This window comes from Oncorhynchus kisutch, linkage group LG20 (assembly GCF_002021735.2).
Source record: "Oncorhynchus kisutch isolate 150728-3 linkage group LG20, Okis_V2, whole genome shotgun sequence".
NCBI classification, from domain to species: Eukaryota; Metazoa; Chordata; class Actinopteri; order Salmoniformes; family Salmonidae; genus Oncorhynchus; species Oncorhynchus kisutch.
In genome coordinates, this window is record NC_034193.2 from 31391565 (window position 1) to 31417231 (window position 25667).

At 42.5% G+C, this 25667-nt stretch overlaps 1 protein-coding gene across 1 annotated transcript in view; it reads right to left on the minus strand.

Moving 5' to 3' along the window:
* The window catches only part of LOC109865854 (cadherin-23), a 555430-nt gene that overhangs the window by 408562 nt on the left and 121201 nt on the right, over nucleotides 1–25667 (minus strand). Inside the window, exons 5-7 of the mRNA XM_031799369.1 lie at nucleotides 7632–7774; nucleotides 7439–7486; nucleotides 6696–6788 (exon numbers count right to left, since the gene is read on the minus strand). Of these exons, the coding sequence (XP_031655229.1) occupies nucleotides 6696–6788; nucleotides 7439–7486; nucleotides 7632–7774 (284 nt within the window). The remainder of the gene's footprint in view (nucleotides 1–6695; nucleotides 6789–7438; nucleotides 7487–7631; nucleotides 7775–25667) is intronic.

The window sequence follows — 25667 nt, forward strand, 5'->3', positions numbered from 1 at the left end:
AGGATCGAGGGAAAGATGAACGAAGCAAAGAACAGAGAGATCCTTGATGAAAGCCTGCTCAGGACCTCAGACTGGGGTGAAGGTTACCTTCCAACAGGACAAAGACCCTAAGCACACAGCCAAGTCAATGCAGGAGTGGCTTTGGGACAAATCTCTGAATGTCCTTGAGTGTTCTCAGCCAGAGCCCGGACTTGAACTCGATCGAATATCTCTGGAGAGACCTGAAAATAGCTGTGCAGCGACGCTCCCCATCCAACCTGACAGCGCTTGAGAGGATCTGCAGAGAGGAATGGGAGAAACTCCCCAAATACAGGTGTGCCAAGCTTGTAGCGTCGTACCCAAGAAGACTAATCGCTGCCTCAACAAAGTACTGATTAAAGGGTCTGAATACTTATGTAAATGTGATATTTCCATTTTTTATTTTATAAATGAGCAAACATTCCTACAAACGTGTTTTTGCTTTGTCATCATGGGGTATAGTGTGTAAATTGATGAGGGGAAAAAATTATGTAATACATTTAAGAATAAGGCTACAACGTAACAAAATGTGGAAAAGGTGAGGGGGTCTGATTACTTTCCGAATGCATCGTATAGCTGAACCAATTTACATTCTCAAGTTGAATGGTATGTTCGCTCAACATTGAGTGAATAAGTCCAACTATTAACAGATTGCATTAGTTTAGAAAATTATGTTTTATGTTTATGTATCATAACATTAATTAACCAAACAATGTACATACAAAAACACAGGTATTGAAATAAAAAAAAAATGGTAATCAACCTGTAGTAGAGCATGTGTGATAATGATGGGTATGGTTTTAAGTAAAAATTGATTTCTAATTTTACTCAACAAGCTTGTTCAAATTCAGCTCACTTCAAGCAGAGTTTGTTGAGTAAACAAACTAACACATTAGCTCAAAATCATGTCCTTTTTAAGTCCACTCAACTCACATAACACTTAAGCAATTGGTTCCCACGTGAAAAAATATTTCAGTTTACTATAAAATTCTTACTATAGAATTCCGTAGTATACTGTAAAATACTATAGTAAATACAACAGTAATGTCTTCAAAAACACAAGTGTTTTTTTTTACCATAGTAAATACTATATTTCATTTGCACATACCATGCCCATTCCCCTGCCCCATATCCCAATCTGTGCCACTCATAAGTGAGAAACCTACATTCCAAGTATAGACCAGGTTATAGAAAAGAGCACAAGCTTTGAACTGTCCATTCAGACCCCAGTCCTACCTACCTACAGGTTATAGACAATTTGCTATTTTAGTATTTCTCCAGTAGGTTTCCTCAAGGAAAAAGCCTCCACTTCTATGTCAAAGATAATAAAACAAAAACACAATAGTAAATACGACAGTAATTTCCACAAAACACTACAGTAAATAGTACAATCTGCAAAAACACTACATTAATTACTAGTTTTATCACTTATCACTAATTTCTTCCAGGTGTGTCACACTACTATGGCTGACCTAATAAAACAACACATTTTCATTTATAAAAACATCATTTATTTATTTATTTTATATATATATATATATATACATATATACATATATACATACATACATACATACATACATACATACATACATACATACATACATACATATATATATACACACACACACACAACAGTAGTTATACCATAGTTAACTGTAAATAATACAGTATTCATTTTTGTTTTTGAAGACTAGCACATAACCTCAAATTATTGTCCTTTTAAAGTCCACTCAACTCACATAATAACACTGTGTAAGCAATTGGTTAAGTTGGCTTTTTTATAGTTCATATACATAAAAAGACCAAATGTATAAGATGAAATAGGTATTACACATAGTAGACATCAAGATATCAAGTGTTGAGCATTAATCAATGCTCTCAGATATATGCATAGGGACAGATGGAGAGAGACCTCTAGACATTAATATACCGTAAGCCTTGAAAATAAAAGTTGCACCAAAACTAATCTCAACTATAGGGTGGATCTCATATTGACTACTTTCCATTCAACCTTCCTCCTCCCTTCTCTCTCCGTCTATTCTTCATTTACACTCTCCCCCCCCCCCCCCCCCATCTCCCTCTCTCAATCTATCCTTCCTTCCACCCTTCTCTCCATGGCTCTTGGTATTAGTGTCACCCAGTCACTTCTCACTAACCACCCCATTCAATTTCATCTTTCGGAGACGATACAGAACCCATTACGCATAGAGCAAATCACAGTAATGTGTGTGTGTGTGTGCGTGCTATGGTATATGTGGTGGGAGTGTTTGATTGTTAAGGCAGTTATGATAGCAACAGTACAAACCATTTCTTTATGCCGACATGAATGACTTAGTTTAACAGATTCTTAAATTAATAGGATTGTTTCAGAATGTCATTGCTTATAGGTCATATGTAAAATAATGGTTTTAATCAAATTAATGTAATATGTGTATAATAACTTCAGGCAGGATAATGTGATACACAGAGGTGTAAATTATTAGGGCTTAAGTTATGCTTTCATAATAATTAGAATTGTACAAAGAGAAAGAGAAAAAGGGACTAGATCACATTAATCTGATTTCTACTTTATAGTGACACAGGGCACATCAAATAGTGGAAGTCCTCTGTTGTTCTGCCCAATCCAACATCAAGCTCTAAACATCTCATTCACAGGCATAATGAACACTCCCATTCCCATTCAAGTCAATATTCCTTGATTACATTTACTGTAAATTCTGGTGGCCATATTGAGTGCACCCATATTCTAGTCATTATATTTCTAGGGTGTGGCCTGTCCACCCCCAGCTAAAATGAAGACCGGTTTAAAATAGCAGCCAATGTAAGAGCTATCAGCACCGTGAGGGACACTGAGATAGGGCTGATAGAAAATACAGAAATAGGCTGAGGCCGGATTTTCCTTCACCTGCTGCCTGACAGAGTATGTGGGGGAGGGGGGAGTAAACAGATAAGCTCAATGTTAGCTATCCAGCAGTGCAGTGGATGCCTGCTTGTCTGTCTGCCTGTTTGCCAATATATTAAATCCATCTGTATAGTGCCTTTCAGGGCCAGACTTGGCATGGCTGTACTATCTCCCTCTGCATCACTGTTGCCTTATCTGTGTTCAATATTCTACAACACGATAAATAAATAATTGATGAGTTATGGCGTTGGTAAAATAAGCAGAGCGAGATATAGTACATAAAAGGTGGGGGTTTGTGTGTGAGCGCGTGTCTGTCTGTCTGTCCATGCATTCACCACTCTCTATGTCCATTACTCCATCTGTCTGTCTGACTATACAGTATAAGTCATGAATGGGAGAGAGAGTGGAATTCAAAGAAAGAAAGAAAGAGGGGAAGTCAGAGAAAGAAAGAAAAAAGAAAAGACAGACAGACCAGGAGAAATAGTGTGTTTGTGGGATCGGGTGGGTCTGGGGTGAGCAGCAGGACACAGAAAACACTGGGTGAGTCTCAGAAAAGTCATTAGTAGTGGCATTTGATGGTGGCGGCGTGTCAATGACACAGAGACTAGCTCGCAGTGGGAGAGGGTTTAGGACCAGGAAGCATGGGAGTAAAGGCTGGGGAATGGATTGGGACTCCCTGGGGCGACTGGTGTTATTAAAAACTGTTCAACTAGTGAGTTATACATACAGACACAAACATGCACAGAAGCACACAATAAAGCATGCACACACAAACGGACAGACACACACAGACTACATTTCAAATATACACGTCTAATGTACATTGTACTTTAAGGTGTGTTATGCTAAATTTAGATCAAGAATCATAGGGCTGAAAGACAGTATTACCACCTTTCTTGGGCTCATACCAAATAGTAAACTAATAGGGATACAACTTACTCTAAAATGTGAAAAAAAAACACAGTATGCAGCACTCCTGCACTATTACCACCATTACATTAAATGGGGGATTTGGCTGAGGCCCATCTGTTGTTTTAGTCGAACATTGTGTTTCGGTAATATTCTCTGAATGTGTCCCAAACGGCACCTTATGTCCTATATAGTGCACTACTTTTGACCAGAGCCCTATGGGAGGATCTGATGGGCCATAATCAAAAGTAGTGTACAAAATAGGGAATAGGGTGCCATTTGAGACACATTAGGTCTCATTTATATTTGAGTAATTTAGCAGACACTCTTATCCAGAGCAACGTACAGTTATCTCGGTCTCCACACACTGTGCCATGGCTGCTTGCTGTAAATCTGTCCAGCTCATTAGCGCTGACACAGGGAATGCTAGCTGCCCACCTGCTCCCCTTCACACTCTTTATAGCATCACAAATTAAACCCACAATTACGGTACGCATGCCAGCGCACGCACGCACACACTCCTCTTTTACAACTCCTCAATTACACACACTCCTCTCGTCTTTACTACTCTACACCTACCCATCCACAGGTCACGTTGAGCTGTTTCTGTATTCCTGTTTTCTCACTTTCCCACTCCCCCTTCCAGCTCTTTCCCATTCCATCCATTGTTACTTTTTTCCTCAATGTCCTCCTCTGTCTCTGTATATGTATCTCTCTACATACCACATCTCTCTCTTTTTCACTCCCATCTCTTTCCACTCCTTTCTGTTATTTTTCCTCTCCGTCAAACTGGTTCCGTCTCTGTCCATCCCCCTCCTTCTCTGCCTGTCTGTTTTTCTCTGCATTCAACTTCAGGAACTAGCTTATCGTCTCAGAGTTGCTGATGGAAGTCATAATCTGTGATTGGCCGGCTACTGTGGCACATACGGTGAGTGACAGGTTGATGGAGTGATGTCGCAGCGTATTTGCTTTGCCCAACGGAGGTCACCGGAAGTCACAGAGGTAATGAGGCCATAAAAATGCAGAGGACAGAAAGTTGTTGGAGGAGGAAGAGGATGAGAGAGAGGGAGGGGATGGAGGAAACAAGATAGAACAGGGAACGAAGTCACAACACCCTCACTGCATCATCTCGTCCTCGGCTTCCCCATGGCTTAGTACTGAGTATTCGGTGAGCTACAGCTGGTGCCCGGAGTACATGTATCATACCCAAAATGGCCTCAGATAATGTTCATGAATTGCCTGGCTGGGACAGTAGAAATGTGAAAAGAACAGTGGAAACACTCTTATGGATGCAATAGTGACACTTCAGTAAACAGGCATTTGCCATGGTTTATCATTAAATAAATCATGGCTTGGAACACGATTTTAGGCAATCAGCATCCAAGACCGGAACAGTCTATCAAAATGTTGTTATGCTGTACCTACAGCAAGGACAACCTGCCTTGCCTGCCCTAAAGGCCTCTATCTATTCAAAGGTATATTTGCAGCAATTTGTGGGCTCCCGAGTGGCGCAGTGGTCTAAGGCACTGTATCTCAGCGCAAGCGGCGTCACTACAATCCCTGATTCATATCCAGGCTGTATCACATCTGGCTGTGATTGGGAGTCCCATAGGGAGGCACACAATTGGCCCAGCGTTGTCCGGGGTAGGCCATCATTGTAAATAATCATTTGTTCTTAACTGATTTGCCTAATTAAATAAAGGTTCAAATAAAAAATGTAAGCTTAGCAGCTCTTTGTAACTAGAACCCAGAGAACCTCAAATAATGCAGAGTAAACCCTGATAGAACCCTCAGACAATCCTGAGAGAACCCTGAAAAAACACAGAGAGAGACCTGAGACAACTCTTCACTCCACTCATAGGAGAAGGTAAAGGGGGCAGGCTAAACAGCCCCCTCTTTCTCTGAATTTATTTGCTTGACTTTATGGATTGAAGAGGGGAAAAATCCCAGTGGCTTTGAAGATTTGGAGAAGACTGGAGATAGGCTATGCACTCAATATAAACACAACACGATATATGTGTGTGCGTGGCTGAGATAGATTTCAGCCTCTGTTTGAAGTTCCAGACTTCAACATTCTACTCTACTCTGGCAATTACTTCATATCAACAATCAGATGGGGGAGAGGGCAAAAAGAAGGGAGAGGGAGGGAGAGGGGGATTTTGAGAGCGAGAAGGGGGGTGAGCCTGCCCCCCTTTCTCTCCTCCTTCGGACCAGAGAGTGAGGGAAACTGTAAGAGGGAGATAGAGACTAACAGAGGGAGAGGGAGGGAGGGAGAGAATGAGAGGTGGGAGAGAGACTGAAATAGGAGGGAGAGACTTAGTGGAGGTAGTAGCCTGAGAGAGAGAAAGAAAAGCTGTAGTGGGAGTGATTGAGGACCACTGCAGAGGGAGAGTTTTGTGTTATATTTGTATGGCAATTTGGATGACTTTCTCCAAATATGAGAAAGAAGAGGACTCCCAAACCAGTGGTTGGTTATCATGCAGGTCTACAGCCATTTGCACTGCCAACTTGTTGTAAAGTTGCATGTCTGATAAGTCAACCAATTATAGAGAGACATTGACTCAAAGATTCTCACTGTCTGTGTATTATATCGAGCAAGAGAAACTATGCTTTTTCTCATAAATCAGTAGAAAATTGTCACACACACATAGCACAAGACTTCTTGGTTCAGTTTTACATTTCCCCCAGCAATGGTTAAGGTTAGGATTGTAAGAGGGAAACCGATCCTAGATCTATACCAAGGGGAGACTTCATCCCGCAGTGACTGCAGAGGACAATGATAGTGTTCCCCAGAAGGACAAGTTAGGGAGGACAGTTATATACAGTAGCTATTACACATTCCATATACATGACTGTAGCCTACCTCTGCAATGTGTACTGTGTATGGCTGGCCATGGAAAGTAGGGGAGTTGTCATTCACATCTCCTATCTGAATATTCACTGTGTCTTTGACCACCTGCGAAAGCACAAGAGGTCCTAATGTTTAATACACAAACACACAGACCGAGAGAAACACAGACACACAATACACTTACTCTATGTACAGAATGAGGGTGGTGTCTTAACCCATAGGAATGTGTTGGTTGAAATGTCATTGTGTTTTAGTGCATCAGGGAGAGGTGTGGCAGTGGTTAGAGTGTTGGACTAGTAACCGAGAGGTTGCAAGATCAAATCCCTGAGCTGACAAGGTAAAAATCTGTCGTTCTGCCCCTGAACAAGGCAGTTAACCCACTGTTCCTAGGCCGTCATTGAAAATAAGAATTTGTTCTTAACTGACTTGCCTAATTAAATTAAGAAGGTAATGTACAAAATCAGAACAGTACATGTTAGACAGGTGTCAGAGTGAGTAACATACACAATCAATCAACTCCCTGACACATACAAATATTACACACACTCTATGCATAGAATGAGTGTATGAATTTAGTGTCTTAACCATTACCCATAGGGTTGTGTAGGTTGAAATGTCAGTGTGTTTTAGCATTTGAACGTTGCCTGTGAGACAGGTGTCAGAGTGAATAATAGTTGGTCAGGTGGAGTTGTATCTACAGTGTGTGAGCTGCTTGACATCCAGGATGTGTAACAGTGTTGACTCTTGGCTCTTACCCCTTGGCTGTCACTCACAAAGAACTCCACTTGCATCTCCGACTTGGTCTGGAAGAGATGGAGAGAGATGTCAGCAAAACCCTTCATAAGGGAGGGAGGAAGTGTGGGGAGGGAATGGAGACAGGGTGTGTGTGTTTGTGTGGGTGTGCGCATGCACGTGTGGGTGGTTGTGTGTGTGCCTGTGTCTTCTAACCTCGCGGTCCAGGGGCTGTCGTAGCCACACTACTCCAGTGTCTCTCTCCACTGCAAAGTACCTCATGGCCTCCTCTCCCACTACCCCGAAAATGAGGGGCTCCTGGTCTGGGTCTTCTGCCTGCAGCTGGGTTACTGATGTGCCTGACATGCATAGGAGAAGACAGGGGTAATAGGTCAATCCCAGGAAACATTGGTTGTGTCCAAAATGGCACCCTATTCTCTATTCCGTGCATTGCTTTGGGTGAAATGGCACCCTATTCCACATTTGGCTCTCTAATCTCCATTTAGTGCACTACTTTTTTGGCCGGCTGCACTATAAATAGGGAATAGGGTTCCATTTCGGCTGCAACGTTAATATATCAAGAAACAAAAAAGGCAGCCAGCTATATTACTCCTTGCAATGCCATAATTCATGAAAATGGAGAACGGGGGCTAGAGGTTCTTTATGGTAAATTTAAACTGAGGTTCTGGTAGAGTGACAAGTCACTCACACAAAGAATATGGAGGGCCATTAAGAGGTTAAAGTGTTGCTGTGTAGTGTATTTACCAGCATGGCACACACACACACACATTCACACACACGCACTAACACACATGCAAACACAGGCAGGCAAACACACACGTAGGCAAGCACACACAAGTACAGGCACACTAACATTTAGTATCCTCTCCATCGCCTCACTCTCTCTCCATTAGACTACTGTAGAGTTGAAGCCAAACTAAATCAAGCCTGTCACTTCCAGGCCCCGGCTGATAACACAAAGACCAATTAGGCTCCACAATCACACCCCCCCCCCCCCCCTCTTTTTATTAATATAACCCATTTTCACCATGAAAGGGAGGCAAAAATGACTAATTAATATTACAATTTATGAACCCTTCTCATTGCATCTAATGAGATTTATGCAAATTATGCTGCTTTCAATATGAATTTGGTTGAAGACCGTGCAAATTAAGCACTTTATCTCACACTCATCAATAATAACTGCGTAAGTCACCCTATCCCGCACACTCTCCCTCTCGCTCTCCTCCATTGGAAAGGAAATGTCCACTGCATGTGGAAATACATGGCTCAAATGGGACCCTAGTCCCAAATGGCACACTATTCACTATATAGTGCACAACTTTAAAAGTAGTGCACTACATAGGGAACAGGGTGTCATTTGAGATACAGTTGTGAGTGTAATAAATTGTACGTTCATGCCAGGATCCTGTCTCTACAAGCCACAGTAATGTGGAAGATTAATTAGGGATAGCCCCCTTTTAAAAAAATGACATACACACACTGCCTGTAGCAAGGATATGCATATTCTTGGTACCATTTGAAAGGAAAAACTTTGAAGTGTGGAAATGTGGATTGAATGTAGGAAAATATAACACAATAGATCTGGTAGAACAAAATACAAAGAAAAAACTGTTTAAAAAAAATAAATAATTCTACCAGCATCTTTGAAATCGAACAGAAACGTCCCAAATCTAGCGATCACTCTGGTTGTAATTCCGATGGTGCCCACAAGAGGGCAGCCGTGTATGTGCAAAGTATTAGCAAGCTACATGACATTTAGTGTGAAGTCACCCAGGTGTCCAGGTGTCCTTGACTTGCCCAAATGTACATTTACGTTACATTTTTTCTGCAAGAATATCGTCATATGTATACTTGGACTTTGATGTAGCTTTTCCAGTATTAGTAGCCATATTGTAAGTTCAACATTAGCAAAACACCCAGTTTTCATAACTTCATAACTCTCCATTTTCTTGCAATTTTTGTCCAAAAGGAAGAGGCTTGCTCTCGCACAAGGTTAGCAGCAAATTTGTGAGACAGATACAGGCAATCGAGCTAGCTTTGTTTGACCCCGATTGGTGCTGGTTTGACAAAGTTACAGTCAATCAAGTGAAGACCGCCTGTGTCATCGGCGCGCCATGAAGGCGCTCTCTGACCAAATGTGGTGTCCTATAGGATATACTACACTCCTAATGATATAGTGAAATCTGGTTACGTTCTAGGATCGCTGAGGAATAAATAAGAATGTAATTTGACTGGTTGAAACAACGTTTAGGGATAGATTTTCATAGATTCCTTTCTTTGCAAATTGAACGAGTGGAAATACAAAATCGATCGTGAATGCTATATGGAACATTTTAGGATGTGAAAAATGATTTAATCTAATCTTTTGTTATGTCATGTTATCTCTGGGAACCTTGGGATGATAAATCAGAGCAAGATATCAGAATGTAAGTACACATGTCACCTTCAGAGGTGAATTTATCAAACCTGTCGCGGTGAAAAAAGTGTTTTGTTGTTTTGAGCTCTCCTCAAACAATAGCATGCCATTTTTTCCGCAGTAATAGCTACTGTAAATTGGACAGTGCAGTTATATTAACAACAATTTAAGCTTTCAGCCGATATATGACACTTACAGTTGAAGTCGGAAGTTTACATACACCTTAGCCAAATACATTTAAAATCTGTTTTTCACAATTCCTGGCATTTAATCGAAGTAAAAATTCCATGTTTTAGGATCACCACTTTATTTTAAGAATGCGAAATTTCAGAATAATAGAAGAGAGAATGATTTATTTCAGCTTTTATTTATTTCATCACATTCCCAGTGGGTCAGAAGTTTGCATACACTCACTTATGATTTGGTAGCATTGCCTTTAAAATTGTTTAACTTGGGTCAAATGTTTCCAGCTTTCCACAAGCTGTATGCATTTGGAAAACCGATTTGTGCATTAACTTCCTGACTGATGTCTTGAGATGTTGCTTCAATATATATATCCACGTAATTTTCCTTCCTCGGGATGCCATCTATTTTGTGAATTGCACCAGGCCCTCCTGCAGCAAAGCACCCCTACAACATGTTGCTGCCACCCCCTTGCTTCAGTATTGGGATGGTGTCTTTGGCTTGCAAGACTCCCGATGTTCATTATGGCCAAACAGTTATATTTTTGTTTCATCAGACCAGAGGACATTTCTCCAAAAAGTACGATCTTTGTCCCCATGTTCAGTTGCAAACCGTAGTCTGGCTTTTTATGGAGGTTTTGGAGCAGTGGCATATTCCTTGCTGAACCTTTCAGGTTATGTCGATATAGGACTAGTTTTACTGTGGATATAGATACTTTTGTATCTGTTTCCTCCAGCATCTTCACAAGATCCTTTGCTGTCATTCTAGGACTGATTTGCACTTTTCGCACCAAAGTACATTCATTTCTAGGAGACAGAACGCATTTCCTTCCTGAGTGGTATGACGGATGTATGGTCCCATGGTGTTTATACTTGCGTACTATTGTTTGTACAGATGAACGCCGTACCTTAAGGTATTTGGAAATTGCTCCTAAGGATGAACCAAACTTCTGGTGGGCTACAATTTTATTTCTGAGGTCTTGGCTGATTTATTTAGATTTTCCCATGATGTCAAGATAAGAGGCACTGAGTTTGAAGGTTGGCCTTCAAATACATCCAGAGATACACCTCCAATTGACTCGAATGATGTCAATTAGCCTATCAGAAGCTTCTAAAGCCATGACATCATTTTCTGGAATTTTCCAAGCTATTTAAAGGCACAGTCAACTTAGTGTATGTAAAGTTCTGACCCACTGAAATTGTGATACAGTGAAATAATCTGTCAGTAAACAATTGTTGGAAAAATGACTTGCGTCATGCACAAAGTAGATGTCCTAAACGACTTGCCAAAACTATAGTTTGTTAACAATAAATGTGTGGAGTGGTTGTGAACTTGTATGTAAACTTCTGACTTTAACTGTATATGACATTTGTTGTTTCTCTAAAATCTGTGATCATGACATACGGCACTACATGATTTATTTTACTTTTTTATTTATTTCACCTTTATTTAACCAGGTAGGCAAGTTGAGAACAAGTTCTCATTTAGAACTGCGACCTGGCCAGGATAAAGCATAGCAGTGTGAACAGACAACACAGAGTCACATATGGAGTAAACAATAAACAAGTCAATAACACAGTAGAAAAAAAGAGTCTATATACATTGTGTGCAAAAGGCATGAGGAGGTAGGCAAATAATTACAATTTAGCAGAATAACACTGGAGTGATAAATGATCAGATGGTCATGTGCAGGTAGAGATACTGGTGTGCAAAAGAGCAGAGGTAGAAGTAGATAAATTGGGTGGGCTATTTACCGATGGACTATGTACAGCTACAGCGATCGGTTAGCTGCTCAGATAGCAGATGTTTAAGTTTGTGAGGGAGATAAAAGTCTCCAACTTCAATGATTTTTGCAATTCGTTCCAGTCACAGGCAGCAGAGAACTGGAAGGAAAGGCGGCCAAATGAGGTGTTGGCTTTAGGGATGATCAGTGAGATACACCTGCTGGAGCGGGTGCTACAGGTGGGTGTTGCCATCGTGACCAGTGAACTGAGATAAGGCGGAGCTTCACCTAGCATGGACTTGTAGATGACCTGGAGCCAGTGGGTCTGGCGACGAATATGTAGCGAGGACCAGCCGACTAGAGCATACAGGTCGCAGTGGTGGGTGGTATAAGGTGCTTTAATAACAAAACAGATGGCACTATGATAAACTGCATCCAGTTTGCTGAGTAGAGTATTGGAAGCTATTTTGTAGATGACGTCGCCAAAGTCGAGGATCGGTAGGATAGTCAGTTTTACTAGGGTAAGTTTGGTGGCGTGAGTGAAGGAGACTTTGTTGCGGAATAGAAAGCCGACTCTAGATTTGATTTTAGATTGGAGATGTTTGATATGAGTCTGGAAGGTGAGATTACAGTCTAGCCAGACACCTAGGTACTTATAGATGTCCACATATTCTAGGTTGGAACCATCCAGGGTGGTGATGCTAGTCGGGCGTGCGGGTGCAGGCAGCGAACGGTTGAATAGCATGCATTTGGTTTTACTAGCGTTTAAGAGCAGTTGGAGGCCACGGAAGGAGTGTTGTATGGCATTGAAGCTCGTTTGGAGGTTAGATAGCACAGTGTCCAAGGAAGGGCCAGTAGTATACAGAATGGTGTCGTCTGCGTATAGGTGGATCAGGGAATCGCTCGCAGCAAGAGCAACATCATTGATATATACAGAGAAAAGAGTCGGCCCGAGAATTGAACCCTGTGGCACCCCCATAGAGACTGCCAGAGGACCGGACAACATGCCCTCCGATTTGACACACTGAACTCGTCTGCAAAGTAGTTGTTGAACCAGGCAAGGCAGTCATTAGAAAAACCGAGGCTACTGAGTCTGCCGATAAGAATATGGTGATTGACAGAGTCGAAAGCCTTGGCCAGGTCGATGAAGACGGCTGCACAGTACTGTCTTTTATCGATGGCGGTTATGATATCGTTTAGTACCTTGAGCGTGGCTGAGGTGCACCTGTGACCAGCTCGGAAACCAGATTGCACAGCGGAGAAGGTACGGTGGGATTCGAGATGGTCAGTGATCTTTTTGTTGACTAGGCTTTCGAAAACCTTAGATAGGCAGGGTAGGATGGATATAGGTCTGTAACAGTTTGGGTCCAGGGTGTCTCCCCCTTTGAAGAGGGGGATGACTGCGGCAGCTTTCCAATCCTTGGGGATCTCAGATGATATGAAAGGGAGGTTGAACAGGCTGGTAATAGGGGTTGCGACAATGGCGGCGGATAGTTTCTGAAATAGAGGGTCCAGATTGTCAAGACCAGCTGATTTGTATGGGTCCAGGTTTTGCAGCTCTTTCAGAACATCTGCTATCTGGATTTGGGTAAAGGAGAAGCTGGGGAGGCTTGGGCGAGTAGCTGCGGGGGGGGGGGGGGGGGGGGAGCTGTTGGCCCGAGGTTGGAGTAGCCAGGAGGAAGGCATGGCCAGCCGTTGAGAAATGCTTGTTGAAGTCCCGTTGGTGGAATGCCTATCCCCAACTCCTACATAGGGAAAGAGAGTGTGATTGAGTGTAGAACATTAAGTGTAGAGGGCTTTTTGCTGAGAGTAAAAGTGATATTGTGTATGAGTGGGAGGTCTCATGTGTGCTCGTCTAGGCTAAATGATGTATTCATTGATTTGAGTATTATGTGCATGTATGACTGTACAGGGATGTACATCTGTGTGTTGACATTCACTCGAGTGGTGTGTGTGTTTGTGTGTGTGTTTGCTGGTTCCATAATACTCAACTTGAAACTCAGTTCCATAACACGGTCATAATCTTTTCATAAAATGGTCATAATACTGTCATTACCCATATTTGCTGCTGTTGTGACATATATTGCATCATTTTATAGCTGGTTATGACACTTACATAAGTTTCAAAACCCACATTTATTAAATTGTTTTCTCTGCCAAGAAGTTTCCTTTCAATTAAAAGTCTGTTTCTTAAGTCCTTCATTATTGCTGTAATGAATTCTTTATCATATCTTTAAAAACGTGTAGAAAATACACTTTATGACAATGTCAAGAAGCATTATGACCATCGTAATCATATAAGCTAGATAGGCCTATCATGTAAACTCAGCAAAAAAGAAACGTCCCTATTTCTTTCAAAGATTATTTTTATGAATGCAAATATCTTCACAGATCTTCCTTGTAAAGGGTTTAAACACTGTTTCGCATGCTTGTTCAATAAACCATAAACAATTAATGAACATGCACCTGTAACGATCGTTACATAAATAAGTGGACCAATATCCCACAACGCAGGTGGGAAAAGGAACACACTAAGTATGATCCCCAATTAGAGGCAACGAATGTCAGCTGCCTCGATTTGGGAACCATACTCACACACCAACATAGAACTATAATAACTAGAAACCCTGCTAGTCACGCTCTGACCTATTACACCATAGAAAACCCCAAGGGCTCTCTATGGTCAGGGCATGACAGCACCTGTGGAACGGTCGTTAATTTAAGATCTAACAGCATACAGACGGTAGGCAATTAAGGTCACAGTTATGAAAACTTAGGACACTAAAGAGGCCTCTCTACCGTCTCTGAAAAACACCACAAACGAAAGATGCCCAGGGTTCCTGCTCATCTGCGTGAACGTGTCTTAGGCATGCTGCAAAGAGGCATGAGCACTGCAGATGTGGCCAGGGCAATAAATTGCAATGTCCATACTGTGATGCCTAAGACAGCGCCACAGGGAGACAGGACAGAAAGCTGATTGTCCTCGCAGTGGCAGACCACGTGTAACAACACCTGCACAGGATCGGTATATCCGAACATCACACCTGCAGGACAGGTACAAGATGTACCAGGAACGCACAATCCCTCCATCAGTGCTCAGACTGTCCGCAATAGGCTGAGAGAGGCTGGACTGAGGGCTTGTAGGCCTGTTGTAAGACAGGTCCGCACCAGACATCACCGGCAACAATGTCGCCTATTGGCACAAACCCACCGTCACTGGACCAGACAGGACTGGCAAAAGTGCTCTTCACTGACGAGTCGCGGTTTTGTCTTACCAGGGGTGATGGTCGGATTTGCGTTTATCGTCGAAGGAATGAGTGTTAAACCGAGGCCTGTACTCTGGAGCGGGATCGATGTGCAGGTGGAGGGTCCGTCATGGTCTGGGGCAGTGTGTCACAGCATCATCGGACTGAGCTTGTTGTCATTGCAGGCAATCTCAAAGCTCTGCGTTACAGATAAGACATCCTCCTCCATCATGTGGTACCCTTCCTGCAGGCTCATCCTGACATGACCTTCTAGCATGACAATGCCACCAGCCATACTGCTCGTTCTGTGCATGATTTCCTGCAAGACAGGAATGCCAGTTCTGCCATGACCAGCGAAGAGCCCAGGTCTCAATCCCATTGAGCACGTCTGGTACATGTTGGATCGGAGGGTGAGGGCCATTCCCCCCAGAAATATCCAGGAACTTGCAGGTGCCTTGGTGGAAGAGTGGGGTAACATCTCACAGCTATGGCTGGCACATCTGGTGCAGTCCATGAGGAGGAGATGCACTGCAGTACATAAGCTTTTGCGTGTAGGGGGCAGTATTTTTGTTTTGGGCTAAAAACGTACCCATTTGAAACTGCCTATTTCTCAGCCCCAGAAACTAGAATATGCAGCTAATTGTCAGATTAGGATAGAACACACTCTAAAAAGTTTCCAGAACTGTGAAAATATTGTCTGTGAGTATAACAGAACTAATATTGCAGGTGAAACCTGAGGAAAATCCAATCAGCTAGTGCCTCTTATTTTGAAACCTCTGTTCCTATGCATGCCTATCCTCCATTTAAAGGGATATCAACCAGATTCCCTTTTCTATGGCTTCCCTAAGATGTCAGTCTTTAGACAGTTTCAGGCTTTTATTTAGAAAAATCTGTGAGAAAGATCACATTGCATAAGTGGATAGGTGGGGGCTCTCAGAGTGAGTTGGGGGCTCTCAGAGTGAGTTTTGCGCAACAAAAGCGGCCATTGTTTCTCCCTGTCCTATTGAAAAACCTACACTCCCAATTGATATTTTATCGAATATATATTTTAAAAACAACCTGAGGATTGATTATAAAAAATGTTAGACATGTATCTGTGGACATTCTGGATATTATTTGGAATTTTCGTCTGCGTTGCTGTGACCGCTCTTTCCTGTGGATTTCTGAACATAACGCGACAAACAAACAGAGGTATTTTGGATATAAAAATAATCTTTATGGAGAAAAAAAGGAACATTTGTTGTGTAACTGGGAGTCTCGTGAGTGAAAACATCTGAGGATCATCAAAGGTAAACGATTAATTTGATTGTTTTTCTGATTCGTGACCAAGCTACCTGATGCTAAGTGTAATTAAGGTTTTGTCATGCGATCGATAAACTTACACAAACGCTTGGATTGCTTTCGCTGTAAAGCATCATTTCAAAATCTGAGATGACAGGTGGATTAACAAAAGGCTAAGCTGTGTTTTGCAATAAAGTACTTGTGATTTCAGGAATATTAATATTTTTTGTAATATTATTTGACTGGGGCGCTATGCTATTCAGCGGTTGCTGATGAAAATTATCCCGCTTAAGGGATGGATAGTGTCAAGAAGTTAATGCAGCTGGTGGCCACACCAGATACTGACTGTTACTTTTGATTTTGACCCCCCCCCCCCTTTGTTCTGGGAAACATTATTCAATTTATGTTAGTCACATGTTGTGGAACTTGTTCAGTTTATGTCTCAGTGGTTGAATCTTGTTATGTTCATACATAACAAGACTTCCATCTGGCCACTCTACCATAAAAGGCCTGATTGGTGGAGTGATGGTTGTCCTGGACTGTTCTCCCATCTCCACAGAGGAACTCCAGAGCTCTGTTAGAGTGACCATCGGGGTCTTGGTTACCTCCCTGATCACGGCCATTCTCTCCCGATTTCTCAGTTTGGCCCGGCAGCCAGCTGTAGGAAGAGTCTTGGTGGTTCCAAACTTCTTCCATTTAAGAACGATGGAAGACACTGTGTTCTGGGGGACCTTCAATGCTGCAGATATTTCTTGGTACCCTTCCCTAGATCTGTGCCTCCACACAATTCTGTCTTGGATTTCTATGGTCAATTCTTTCAACCTCATTGCTTGGTTTTTGCACTGTCAACTGTGGGACCTTATATAGACAGGTGTGTGACTTTCAAATCATGTCCAATCAATTAAATTTACCCCAAGTGGACTCCAGTCAAGTTATAGAAACTCAAGGATGATCCATGGAAACAGGATGCACCTGAGCTCAATTTCAATTCTCATAGCAAAGGGCCTGAATACTTATGTAAATAAGGTAGTTTTGCTTTTAATTATTAATACATTTGCAAACATTTCTACAAACCCGTTTTCGCACTGGGGCATTGTGTGTAGATTGCTGAGGATTTTAATCAATTTTAGTATAAGGCTGTGACGTAACAAAATGTGTAAAAGTCAACGGGTCTGAATAAATTCAGAAGACACTGTATAATATTAACATCCAAGATGGCGTAGCAGTCAGACGTCTGTGTCCTCGTCGTGTCCCGTGTTTATATATTTTTAATATTTTTCCTAAACCTCAGCTTCAATATACTCTCCTGCAACCCGCCTCACCCAATGTGGTATGGATTTACAATTTTTCTTTACTTTCGAATCAGATTCCCCAACAGAAGCTAGCCAGCTACAAGCTAGTAGTCAGCTAACCACTGTTAGCGGTCATCAGTTAAGCTCGGAAATCTCTCGCCAGTTTGCACAACGCGATTCAAACTAGAGCATACCAGACTTATTTTCTCTCCATATCCCCGGATTCCTACCGCAAGCTCTGAACCTTTTAACCTGGATCACCGCAGCTAGGTAACTGCAATCCGAGTTGCTACTCCTGGCTAATGTCTCTGTCCTGAAGCAAGCACCAATCAGCTTGAAGCTAGCCCATGCTAGGCCCATCTCCCGGCTAGCTGAAGAGGTCAATCAGCCACTCATTGGGCTACAATACCTATTTTGCCAATTGGCCTGGAACCCTTTCACTACACAAAGTCCTGCTAATCCATTGCGACTGGACTACCGATGTAATCTGCCTGAAAGTTATTTTTGCAACAGGCCCCTCTGTCGTGACGTCCACTGAATGCCCATCTGCTAGCCTGCTAACCGCGGCCCACTAGCTGTCTAGAGCATATCGGACTGTTAGCTGAATAGGTCCATCGGCAAATTTCTTGAGTCACTATACCTATTTTGCCAATTGGACTGGGCACCTTTACTACACGGAACCCTACTAATCGATCACGACGAGGCTCCGCATGAGAACAGACTTCTTTCGTCACGACGTACCTCTAAGGCCCTTCTGCTAGCTTGCTACTCCCAGCCTGCTAGCTGTCTGAATCGCCGTGTTTCCAGCCAGCTTAACTACTAACTTGAACTCTATGATCACGCGGCAATGCATGCCTCTCCCTAATGTCAAATTGCCTTGTCCATTGCTGTTCTGTTTAGTGATTGTCTAATTTCACTTTTCACTGTAGAGCCTCTAGCCCTGCTCAATATGCCTTAGCTAACCCTTCAGTTCCACCTCCCACACATCACCTCCACTGTATTCTCATCCTACCATACCTTTGTCTGTATATTATGCCTTGAATCTATTCTATCGTGCCCAGAAACCTGATCCTTTTACACTCCGAACGTAATAGACGACTAGTTCTTAAAGCCTTTAGCCATACCCTTATCCTACTCTTTCTTTGTTCCTCTGGTGATGTAGAGGTTAATCCAGGCCCAGCAGTGCCTAGCTCCACTCCCATTCCACAGGGGCTCTCATTTGTTGACTTCTGTAACCGTAAAAGCCATGCATGTTAACATCAGAAGCCTCTACCCCAAGTTTGTTTTATTCACTGCCTCAGCACACTCTGCCAACCCGGATGTCCTAGCCATGTCTGAATACTGGCTTAGGAAGTCTTAAACTCTTACATTTCCATCCCTATCTATAACATTTTCCAACAAGAGAAGGGGTCGGAAAGGAAATCTACTGCAGAGAGAGCCTGCAGAGTTCTGTCATACTATCCAGGTCTGTGCCCAAACAATTTGAGCTTCTACTTCTAAAAATCCACCTTTCCAGATACAAGTCTCTCACCGTTGCCGCTTGCTCATAGACCACCCTCTGCCCCAGGTGTGCCCTGGACACCATATGTGAATTGATTGCCCCCCATCTATCTTCAGAGGTAGTGCTGATAGCTGACCAAAACTGGGACATGCTTAACACCCCGGCCATCCTACAAGCTTGATGCCCTCAATCTCACACAAATGATTAATGAACCTACCAGGTACAACCCCAAATCCGTAAACACGGGCACCCTCACAGATATCATCCTAACCAACTTGCCCTCCAAAAACACCTCTGCTGTCTTCAACCAAGGTCTCAGCGATCACTGCCTCATTGCCTGCATCCGTAATGGGTCTGCGGTCAAACGACCACCCCTCAACACTGTCAAACGCTCCCTAAAACACTTCAGCGAGCAGGCCTTTCAAATTGACCTGGCCCGGGTATCCTAGAAGGATATTGAACTCATCCCGTCAGTAGAGGATGCCTGGTTATTCTTTAAAAGTGCCTTCCTCACCATCTTAAATAAGCATGCCCCATTCAAAAAATGTAGAACCAGTAACAGATAAAGCCCTTGGTTCACTCCAGACCTGACTGCCCTTGACCAGCACAAAAACATGTGGCGTACTGCATTAGCATCAAATAGCCCCCGCAATATGTAACTTTTCAGGGAAGTTAGGAACCAACATACACAAGCAGTTTGAAAAAGTTAGCCTTAGCTTTCCTAACAGAAATGTGCATTATGTAGCACAAACTCAAAAATGTTCTGGGACACTGTAAAGTCCATGGAGAATAAGAGCACCTCCTCCCAACTGCCCACTGCACTGAGACTAGGAAACACTGTCACCACCGATAAATACACGATAATTGAGAATGGTTGCAACCCCTCTTTCGATCCCCAAAAATCAGAAAGCCGGTCATCCCCTTGACCGCTGCAGCACTCTAGACCCAAACTGCTACAGACCTATATCTATCCTACCCTGCCTTTCTAAGGTCTTCGAAAAACAAGTTAACAAACAAATCACCGACCATTTCGAATCCAGCCGTACCTTCTCCGCTATGCAATCTGGCTTCCGAGCTGGTCATGGGTACACATCAGCTAAGCTCAAGGTCTTAAACAATATCATAACTGCCATCGATTAGAGACAATACTGTGCAGCCGTTTTCATCGACCTGGCCAGGGATTTCGACTGTCAATTACCACATTCTTATTGGCAGACTCAACAGCCTTGGTTTCTCAAATGTCTGCCTCGCCTGGTTCACCAACTACTTCTCTGATAGAGATCAGTGTGTCAAATTGGAGGGCCTGTTGTCCGGACCTCTGGCAGTCTCTATGGTGGTGCCACAGGGTTCAATTCTAGGCCTGACTCTTCTCTCTATACATCAATGATGTCGCTCTTGCTGCTGGTGATTCTCTGATCCACCTCTATAAAGACGACACCATTCTCTATAATTCTGGCACTTCTTTGGACACTGCGCTAACTAACCTCCAGATGAACTTCAATGCCATACAACTCTCCTTCCGGGGCCTCCAATTGCTGTTAAATGCAAGTAAAACTAAATGCATGCTCTTCAACCGATCGCTTCCCACATCTGCCCGCCCGCATCTGCCCGCCCGCCCGTCCAGCATCACTACTCTGGACGGTTCTGACCTAGAATATGTGTACAACTACAAATACCTAGTTGTCTGGTTAGACTGTAAACTCTCCTTCCAGACCCACAGTAAGCATCTCCGATCCAAAATTAAATTGAGAATCGGCTTCCTATTTCGCAACAAAGCATCCTTCACTCATGTTGCCAAACTTACCCTCGTAAAACTGACTATCCTACCGATCCTCGACATCGGCAATGTCATTTACAAAATAGCCTCCAACACTCTACTCAACAAGTTGGATGCAGTCTATCACAGTGCCATCCATTTTGCCACAAAAGCCCCATATACTACCCACCACTGCGACCTGCATACACTCTTTGGCTTGCCCTAGCTTCATACTCGTCACCAAACCCACTGGCTCCAGGTCATCTACAAGTCTTTGCTAGGTAAAGCCCCACCTTATCTCAGTTCACTGGTCACCATAGCAGCACCCACCCGCAGCACGCCCTCCAGCAGGTATATTTCACAGGTCACCCCCAAAGCTAATTCCTCCTCTGGCTGCCTTTACTTTCAGTTATCTGCTGCCAATGACTGGAACGAACTGCAAAAATGGCTGAAGCTGAAGAGTCTTATCTCACTCACTAACTTCAAGCACCAGCTATCAGAGCAGCTCACAGATCATTGCACCTGTACATAGCCCATCCAACTACCTCATCCCCATACTGTATTTATTTATTTAAATAGACAGTATCTCTACTTGCATATTAATCTTCTGCACATCTACCACTCCAGTGTTTAATTGCTATATCATAATTACCTCGCCACTATGGCCTATTATATTGCCTTATCTTACCTCATTTGCACACACTGTATCTATACATTTTGTTTTTGTACTGTATTATTGACTGTTTGTTTATTCAATGTGTAACTCTGTGTTGTTGTTTGTTTCAAAATTCTTTGCTTTATCTTGGCCAGGTCACAGTTGTAAAGGAGAACTTGTTCTCAACTAGCCTACCTGGTTAAATAAAGGTTAAATAAAAAACAAAACATTGCTTATTACATATAGTAATAAAGAGGTAACTATTCCAACATTGGAATTTGCATAGGCTCGAGGAATTCTATGTAAAACTCCTTGAAGCTACAAAACTGTCCGTGTTAAACCTTAACTTGTTATGACAACACAACAGAACAGATGAACGGGAATGACATTTACTCTCTCTCTCTCAAGTGGCCAACAATAACTTCCACCGAAGGTGGCTCTTCTCCATGTTTGGGCGGTGCTCAGCGGTCATCGTGGCCAGCCTACTAGCTGCTACCGATCCATTTTCCTTTTCGTTTGTGTCTGTCTGTATTGTTTACACCTGTGTCCTATTAGTTGATATCAGTGGGTTTATTTTCTTCCGCTGCCTGTTAGTCTTGTGCGGGAATGTGTATCGTTTATTTTTCCCTGTGTGTGGCGACCTCGTTTGGGTGTATCCCCCCCCATGTTGTTGAGTTGGGACTTTCGGAATAAACTATTGTGCCACCGCTCTCCTGCTCCTGATTCCTGCACCTCCCTCCTTCAAAGAGGCACTTAACATTATCTGAAAGCAATGCCCCTACTAAGCCACACCTCCAGTCTTCTGGTCATATCTTAATAACACAGCATCAACAACCCAATGTGACTCTTTTTAAAGAAAACAGCCCAACTAAGTGACCCAATGCCTGCAACCCAGCAGTTGTGACATCCAAACAACCAATCATTTTTAAGAGTGTAAGCTAGGTTGAAGATATTATTTAACATTGCTATTTTAATAATACTTAGGAATGGGTAATTGTTTACAAGTTGCTAGCTATCACTTAAAGCCATCGCCTAAAACCAAATGTTTTCATCTTCTTCGGAATCTAGTAGGGCAACAAATCCAATAGCAAAATAAATCCAATAGCAAAATATGCCCTCCAGGAGCCCTTTGCTAGATAAAAAAAAACATGTTTTTATTTAACCTTTATTTAACCAGATACGCCAGTTGAGAACAAGTTCATATTTACAACTGCGACCTGGCCAAGATAAAGCAAACCAGTGTGACAAAAAAACAGAATACATTGAAATAATCCTTTGATGCATTCTACAGTGGCCATTCGACTGTGGTCCCTGCAGCATGCGCTCAAACCGGTGTGATTAGAACACTTGTGTTTAAAACTGCCCACACTGTTTTTTTACATAAACATTTAGCATAAATAGTCTTCATAACCAACTTTATGTTGTCAATGTGAGCAGTTTATTTTTTAGATGTAATGTTCAGACATTCACAGAAGGAGCAAAGGCATAACACAATTCTCATCCAAAAATGTATTCTACATTAGTCCTAGGGCTAAGTAAAGAGTGCGCTAACACAAAGCAGTCATATTTAGCCAACCTTTAACTGATAGAAACCATAATATGAATTAATATGAATTACTAATTGCTAATAGAAATTACTATTAACAATTCATCACATCATGTGTGAGCTCACCAGTGATCAAAATAATTTAGTAAAACAATTTTTGCTAGAGGGTAGAGTTTGTGCGCGATGCCATTATTTTCTGCTTCAACTAAAGATAAGGATAGGTGACAAAACGCGTTGGGTCTGTACTGTATGCAGTGTGGAACCATCCCTTCACCTTGTTTTACATCTTTGGTCTGACAGACATTTACATGACACTCAGAATGAATTGAATGATGTCAACAAACATGGCTCCACACAGCCAGCAAATAGCTTAGCATTAGCTCAACCTAATCAGTACAACCTTCAAAAAAGTATTTTACACACATCATGTGTCAATTACAATCTATGTAGGAATTGGAATGCATGATTTATCAGAAGTACTTAAAAACATTAATAAAACAGTTAATAAATAAATAATTTCCATTCAAACCATTTTCTGATAGTGATTCATTGATAAGTGGCCTATGCTGGTGTTATGATACTGATGATTTGTCGTCACTGATAGTTTCTACTGTTTGTATTTACTATGGCTCCCCATTAGCTGCTGCCAAGGCTAAATTAAGGCAGTTATACATTTTTAAAGTCAATATCTCTTCCACTTTGAGCCAAGCATGTCATTAATGTTAGCTCTCTGTGTACTTTTAAGTGCCAGCCGTGCTGCCCTATTCTGAGCCAACTGCAATTTTCCCGAGTCCCTCTTCGTGGCACCTGTCCACACTTTTTATTTTTTTTATTTCACCTATATTTAACCAGGTAGGCAAGCTGAGAACAAGTTCTCATTTACAATTGCGACCTGGCCGAGATAAAGCAAAGCATTTATCGACACATACAACAACAGAGTTACACATGGAGTAAAACAAACATACAGTCAATAATACAGTAGAAACAAGTCTATATACGATGTGAGCAAATGAGGTGAGATAAGGGAGGTAAAGGCAAAAAAAGTAAAACACTGGAATGGTAGATTAGATTTGCAGATTTGCAGCAAAGTAGAAATACAAATAATGGGGTGCAAAGGAGCAAAATAAATTAAATAAATACAGTAGGGAAAGAGGTAGTTGTTTGGGCTAAATTATAGATGGGCTATGTACAGGTCCAGTAATCTGTGAGCTGCTCTGACAGCTGGTGCTTAAAGCTAGTGAGGGAGATAAGTGTTTCCAGTTTCAGAGATTTTTGTAGTTCATTCCAGTCATTGGCAGCAGAGAACTGGAAGGAGAGGCGGCCAAAGAAAGAATTGGTTTTGGGGGTGACCAGAGAGATATACCTGCTGGAGCGCGTGCTACAGGTGGGTGATGCTATGGTGACCAGCAAGCTGAGATAAGGGGGGACTTTACCTAGACAGGTCTTGTAGATGACATGGAGCCAGTGGGTTTGGCGACGAGTATGAAGCGAGGGCCAGCCAACGAGAGTGTATAGGTCGCAATGCTGGGTAGTATATGGGGCAATGGTGACAAAACGGATGGCTCTGTGATAGAGTGCATCCAATTTGTTGAGTAGGGTATTGGAGGCTATTTTGTAAATTACATCGCCGAAGTCGAGTATTGGTGGGATGGTCAGTTTTACAATGGAATGTTTGGCAGCATGAGTGAAGGATGCTTTGTTGGGAAATAGGAAGCCAATTCTAGATTTAACTTTGGATTGGAGATGTTTGATGTGGGTCTGGAAGGAGAGTTTACAGTCTAACCAGACACCTAGTTATTTGTAGTTGTCCACGTATTCTAAGTCAGAGCAAGCCAGAGTAGTGATGTTTACAGGCGGGCAGGTGCAGGCAGCGATCGGTTGAAGAGCATGCATTTAGTTTTACTTGTATTTAAGAGCAATTGGAGGACCCGGAGAGTTGTATGGCACTGAAGCTTGCCTGGAGGGTTGTTAACAGTGTCCAAAGAAGGGCCAGAAGTATACAGAATGGTGTCGTCTGCGTAGAGGTGGATCAGAGCAGCAAGAGCGACATCATTGATGTATACAGAGAAGTGAGTCGGCCCAAGAATTGAACCCTGTGGCACCACCATAGAGACTGCCAGAGGTCCGGACAACAGGCCCTCCAATTTGACACACTGATCTCTATCAGAGAAGTAGTTGGTGAACCAGCCGAGGCAATCATTTGAGAAACCAAGGCTGTTGAGTCTGCTGATGAGGATGTGGTGATTGACAGAGTCGAAAGCCTTGGCCAGATCAATGAATATGGCTGCACAGTAATGTTTCTTATCGATGGCGGTTAAGATATCGTTTAGGACCTTGAGCGTGGCTGAGGTGCACCCATGACCAGCTCTGAAACCATATTTCATAGCAGAGAGGGTATGGTAAGATTCGAAATGGTCGGCAATCTGTATGTTGACTTGGATTTTTAAGACCTTAGAAAGGCAGGGTAGGATAGATAGAGGTCTGTAGCAGTTTGGGTCAAGAGTGCCCCCCCCCCCTTTGAAGAGGGCGATGACCGCAGCTGCTTTCCAATCTTTGGGAATCTCAGACGACACGAAAGAGGTTGAACAGGCTAGTAATAGGGGTGGCAACAATTTCAGCAGATCATTTTA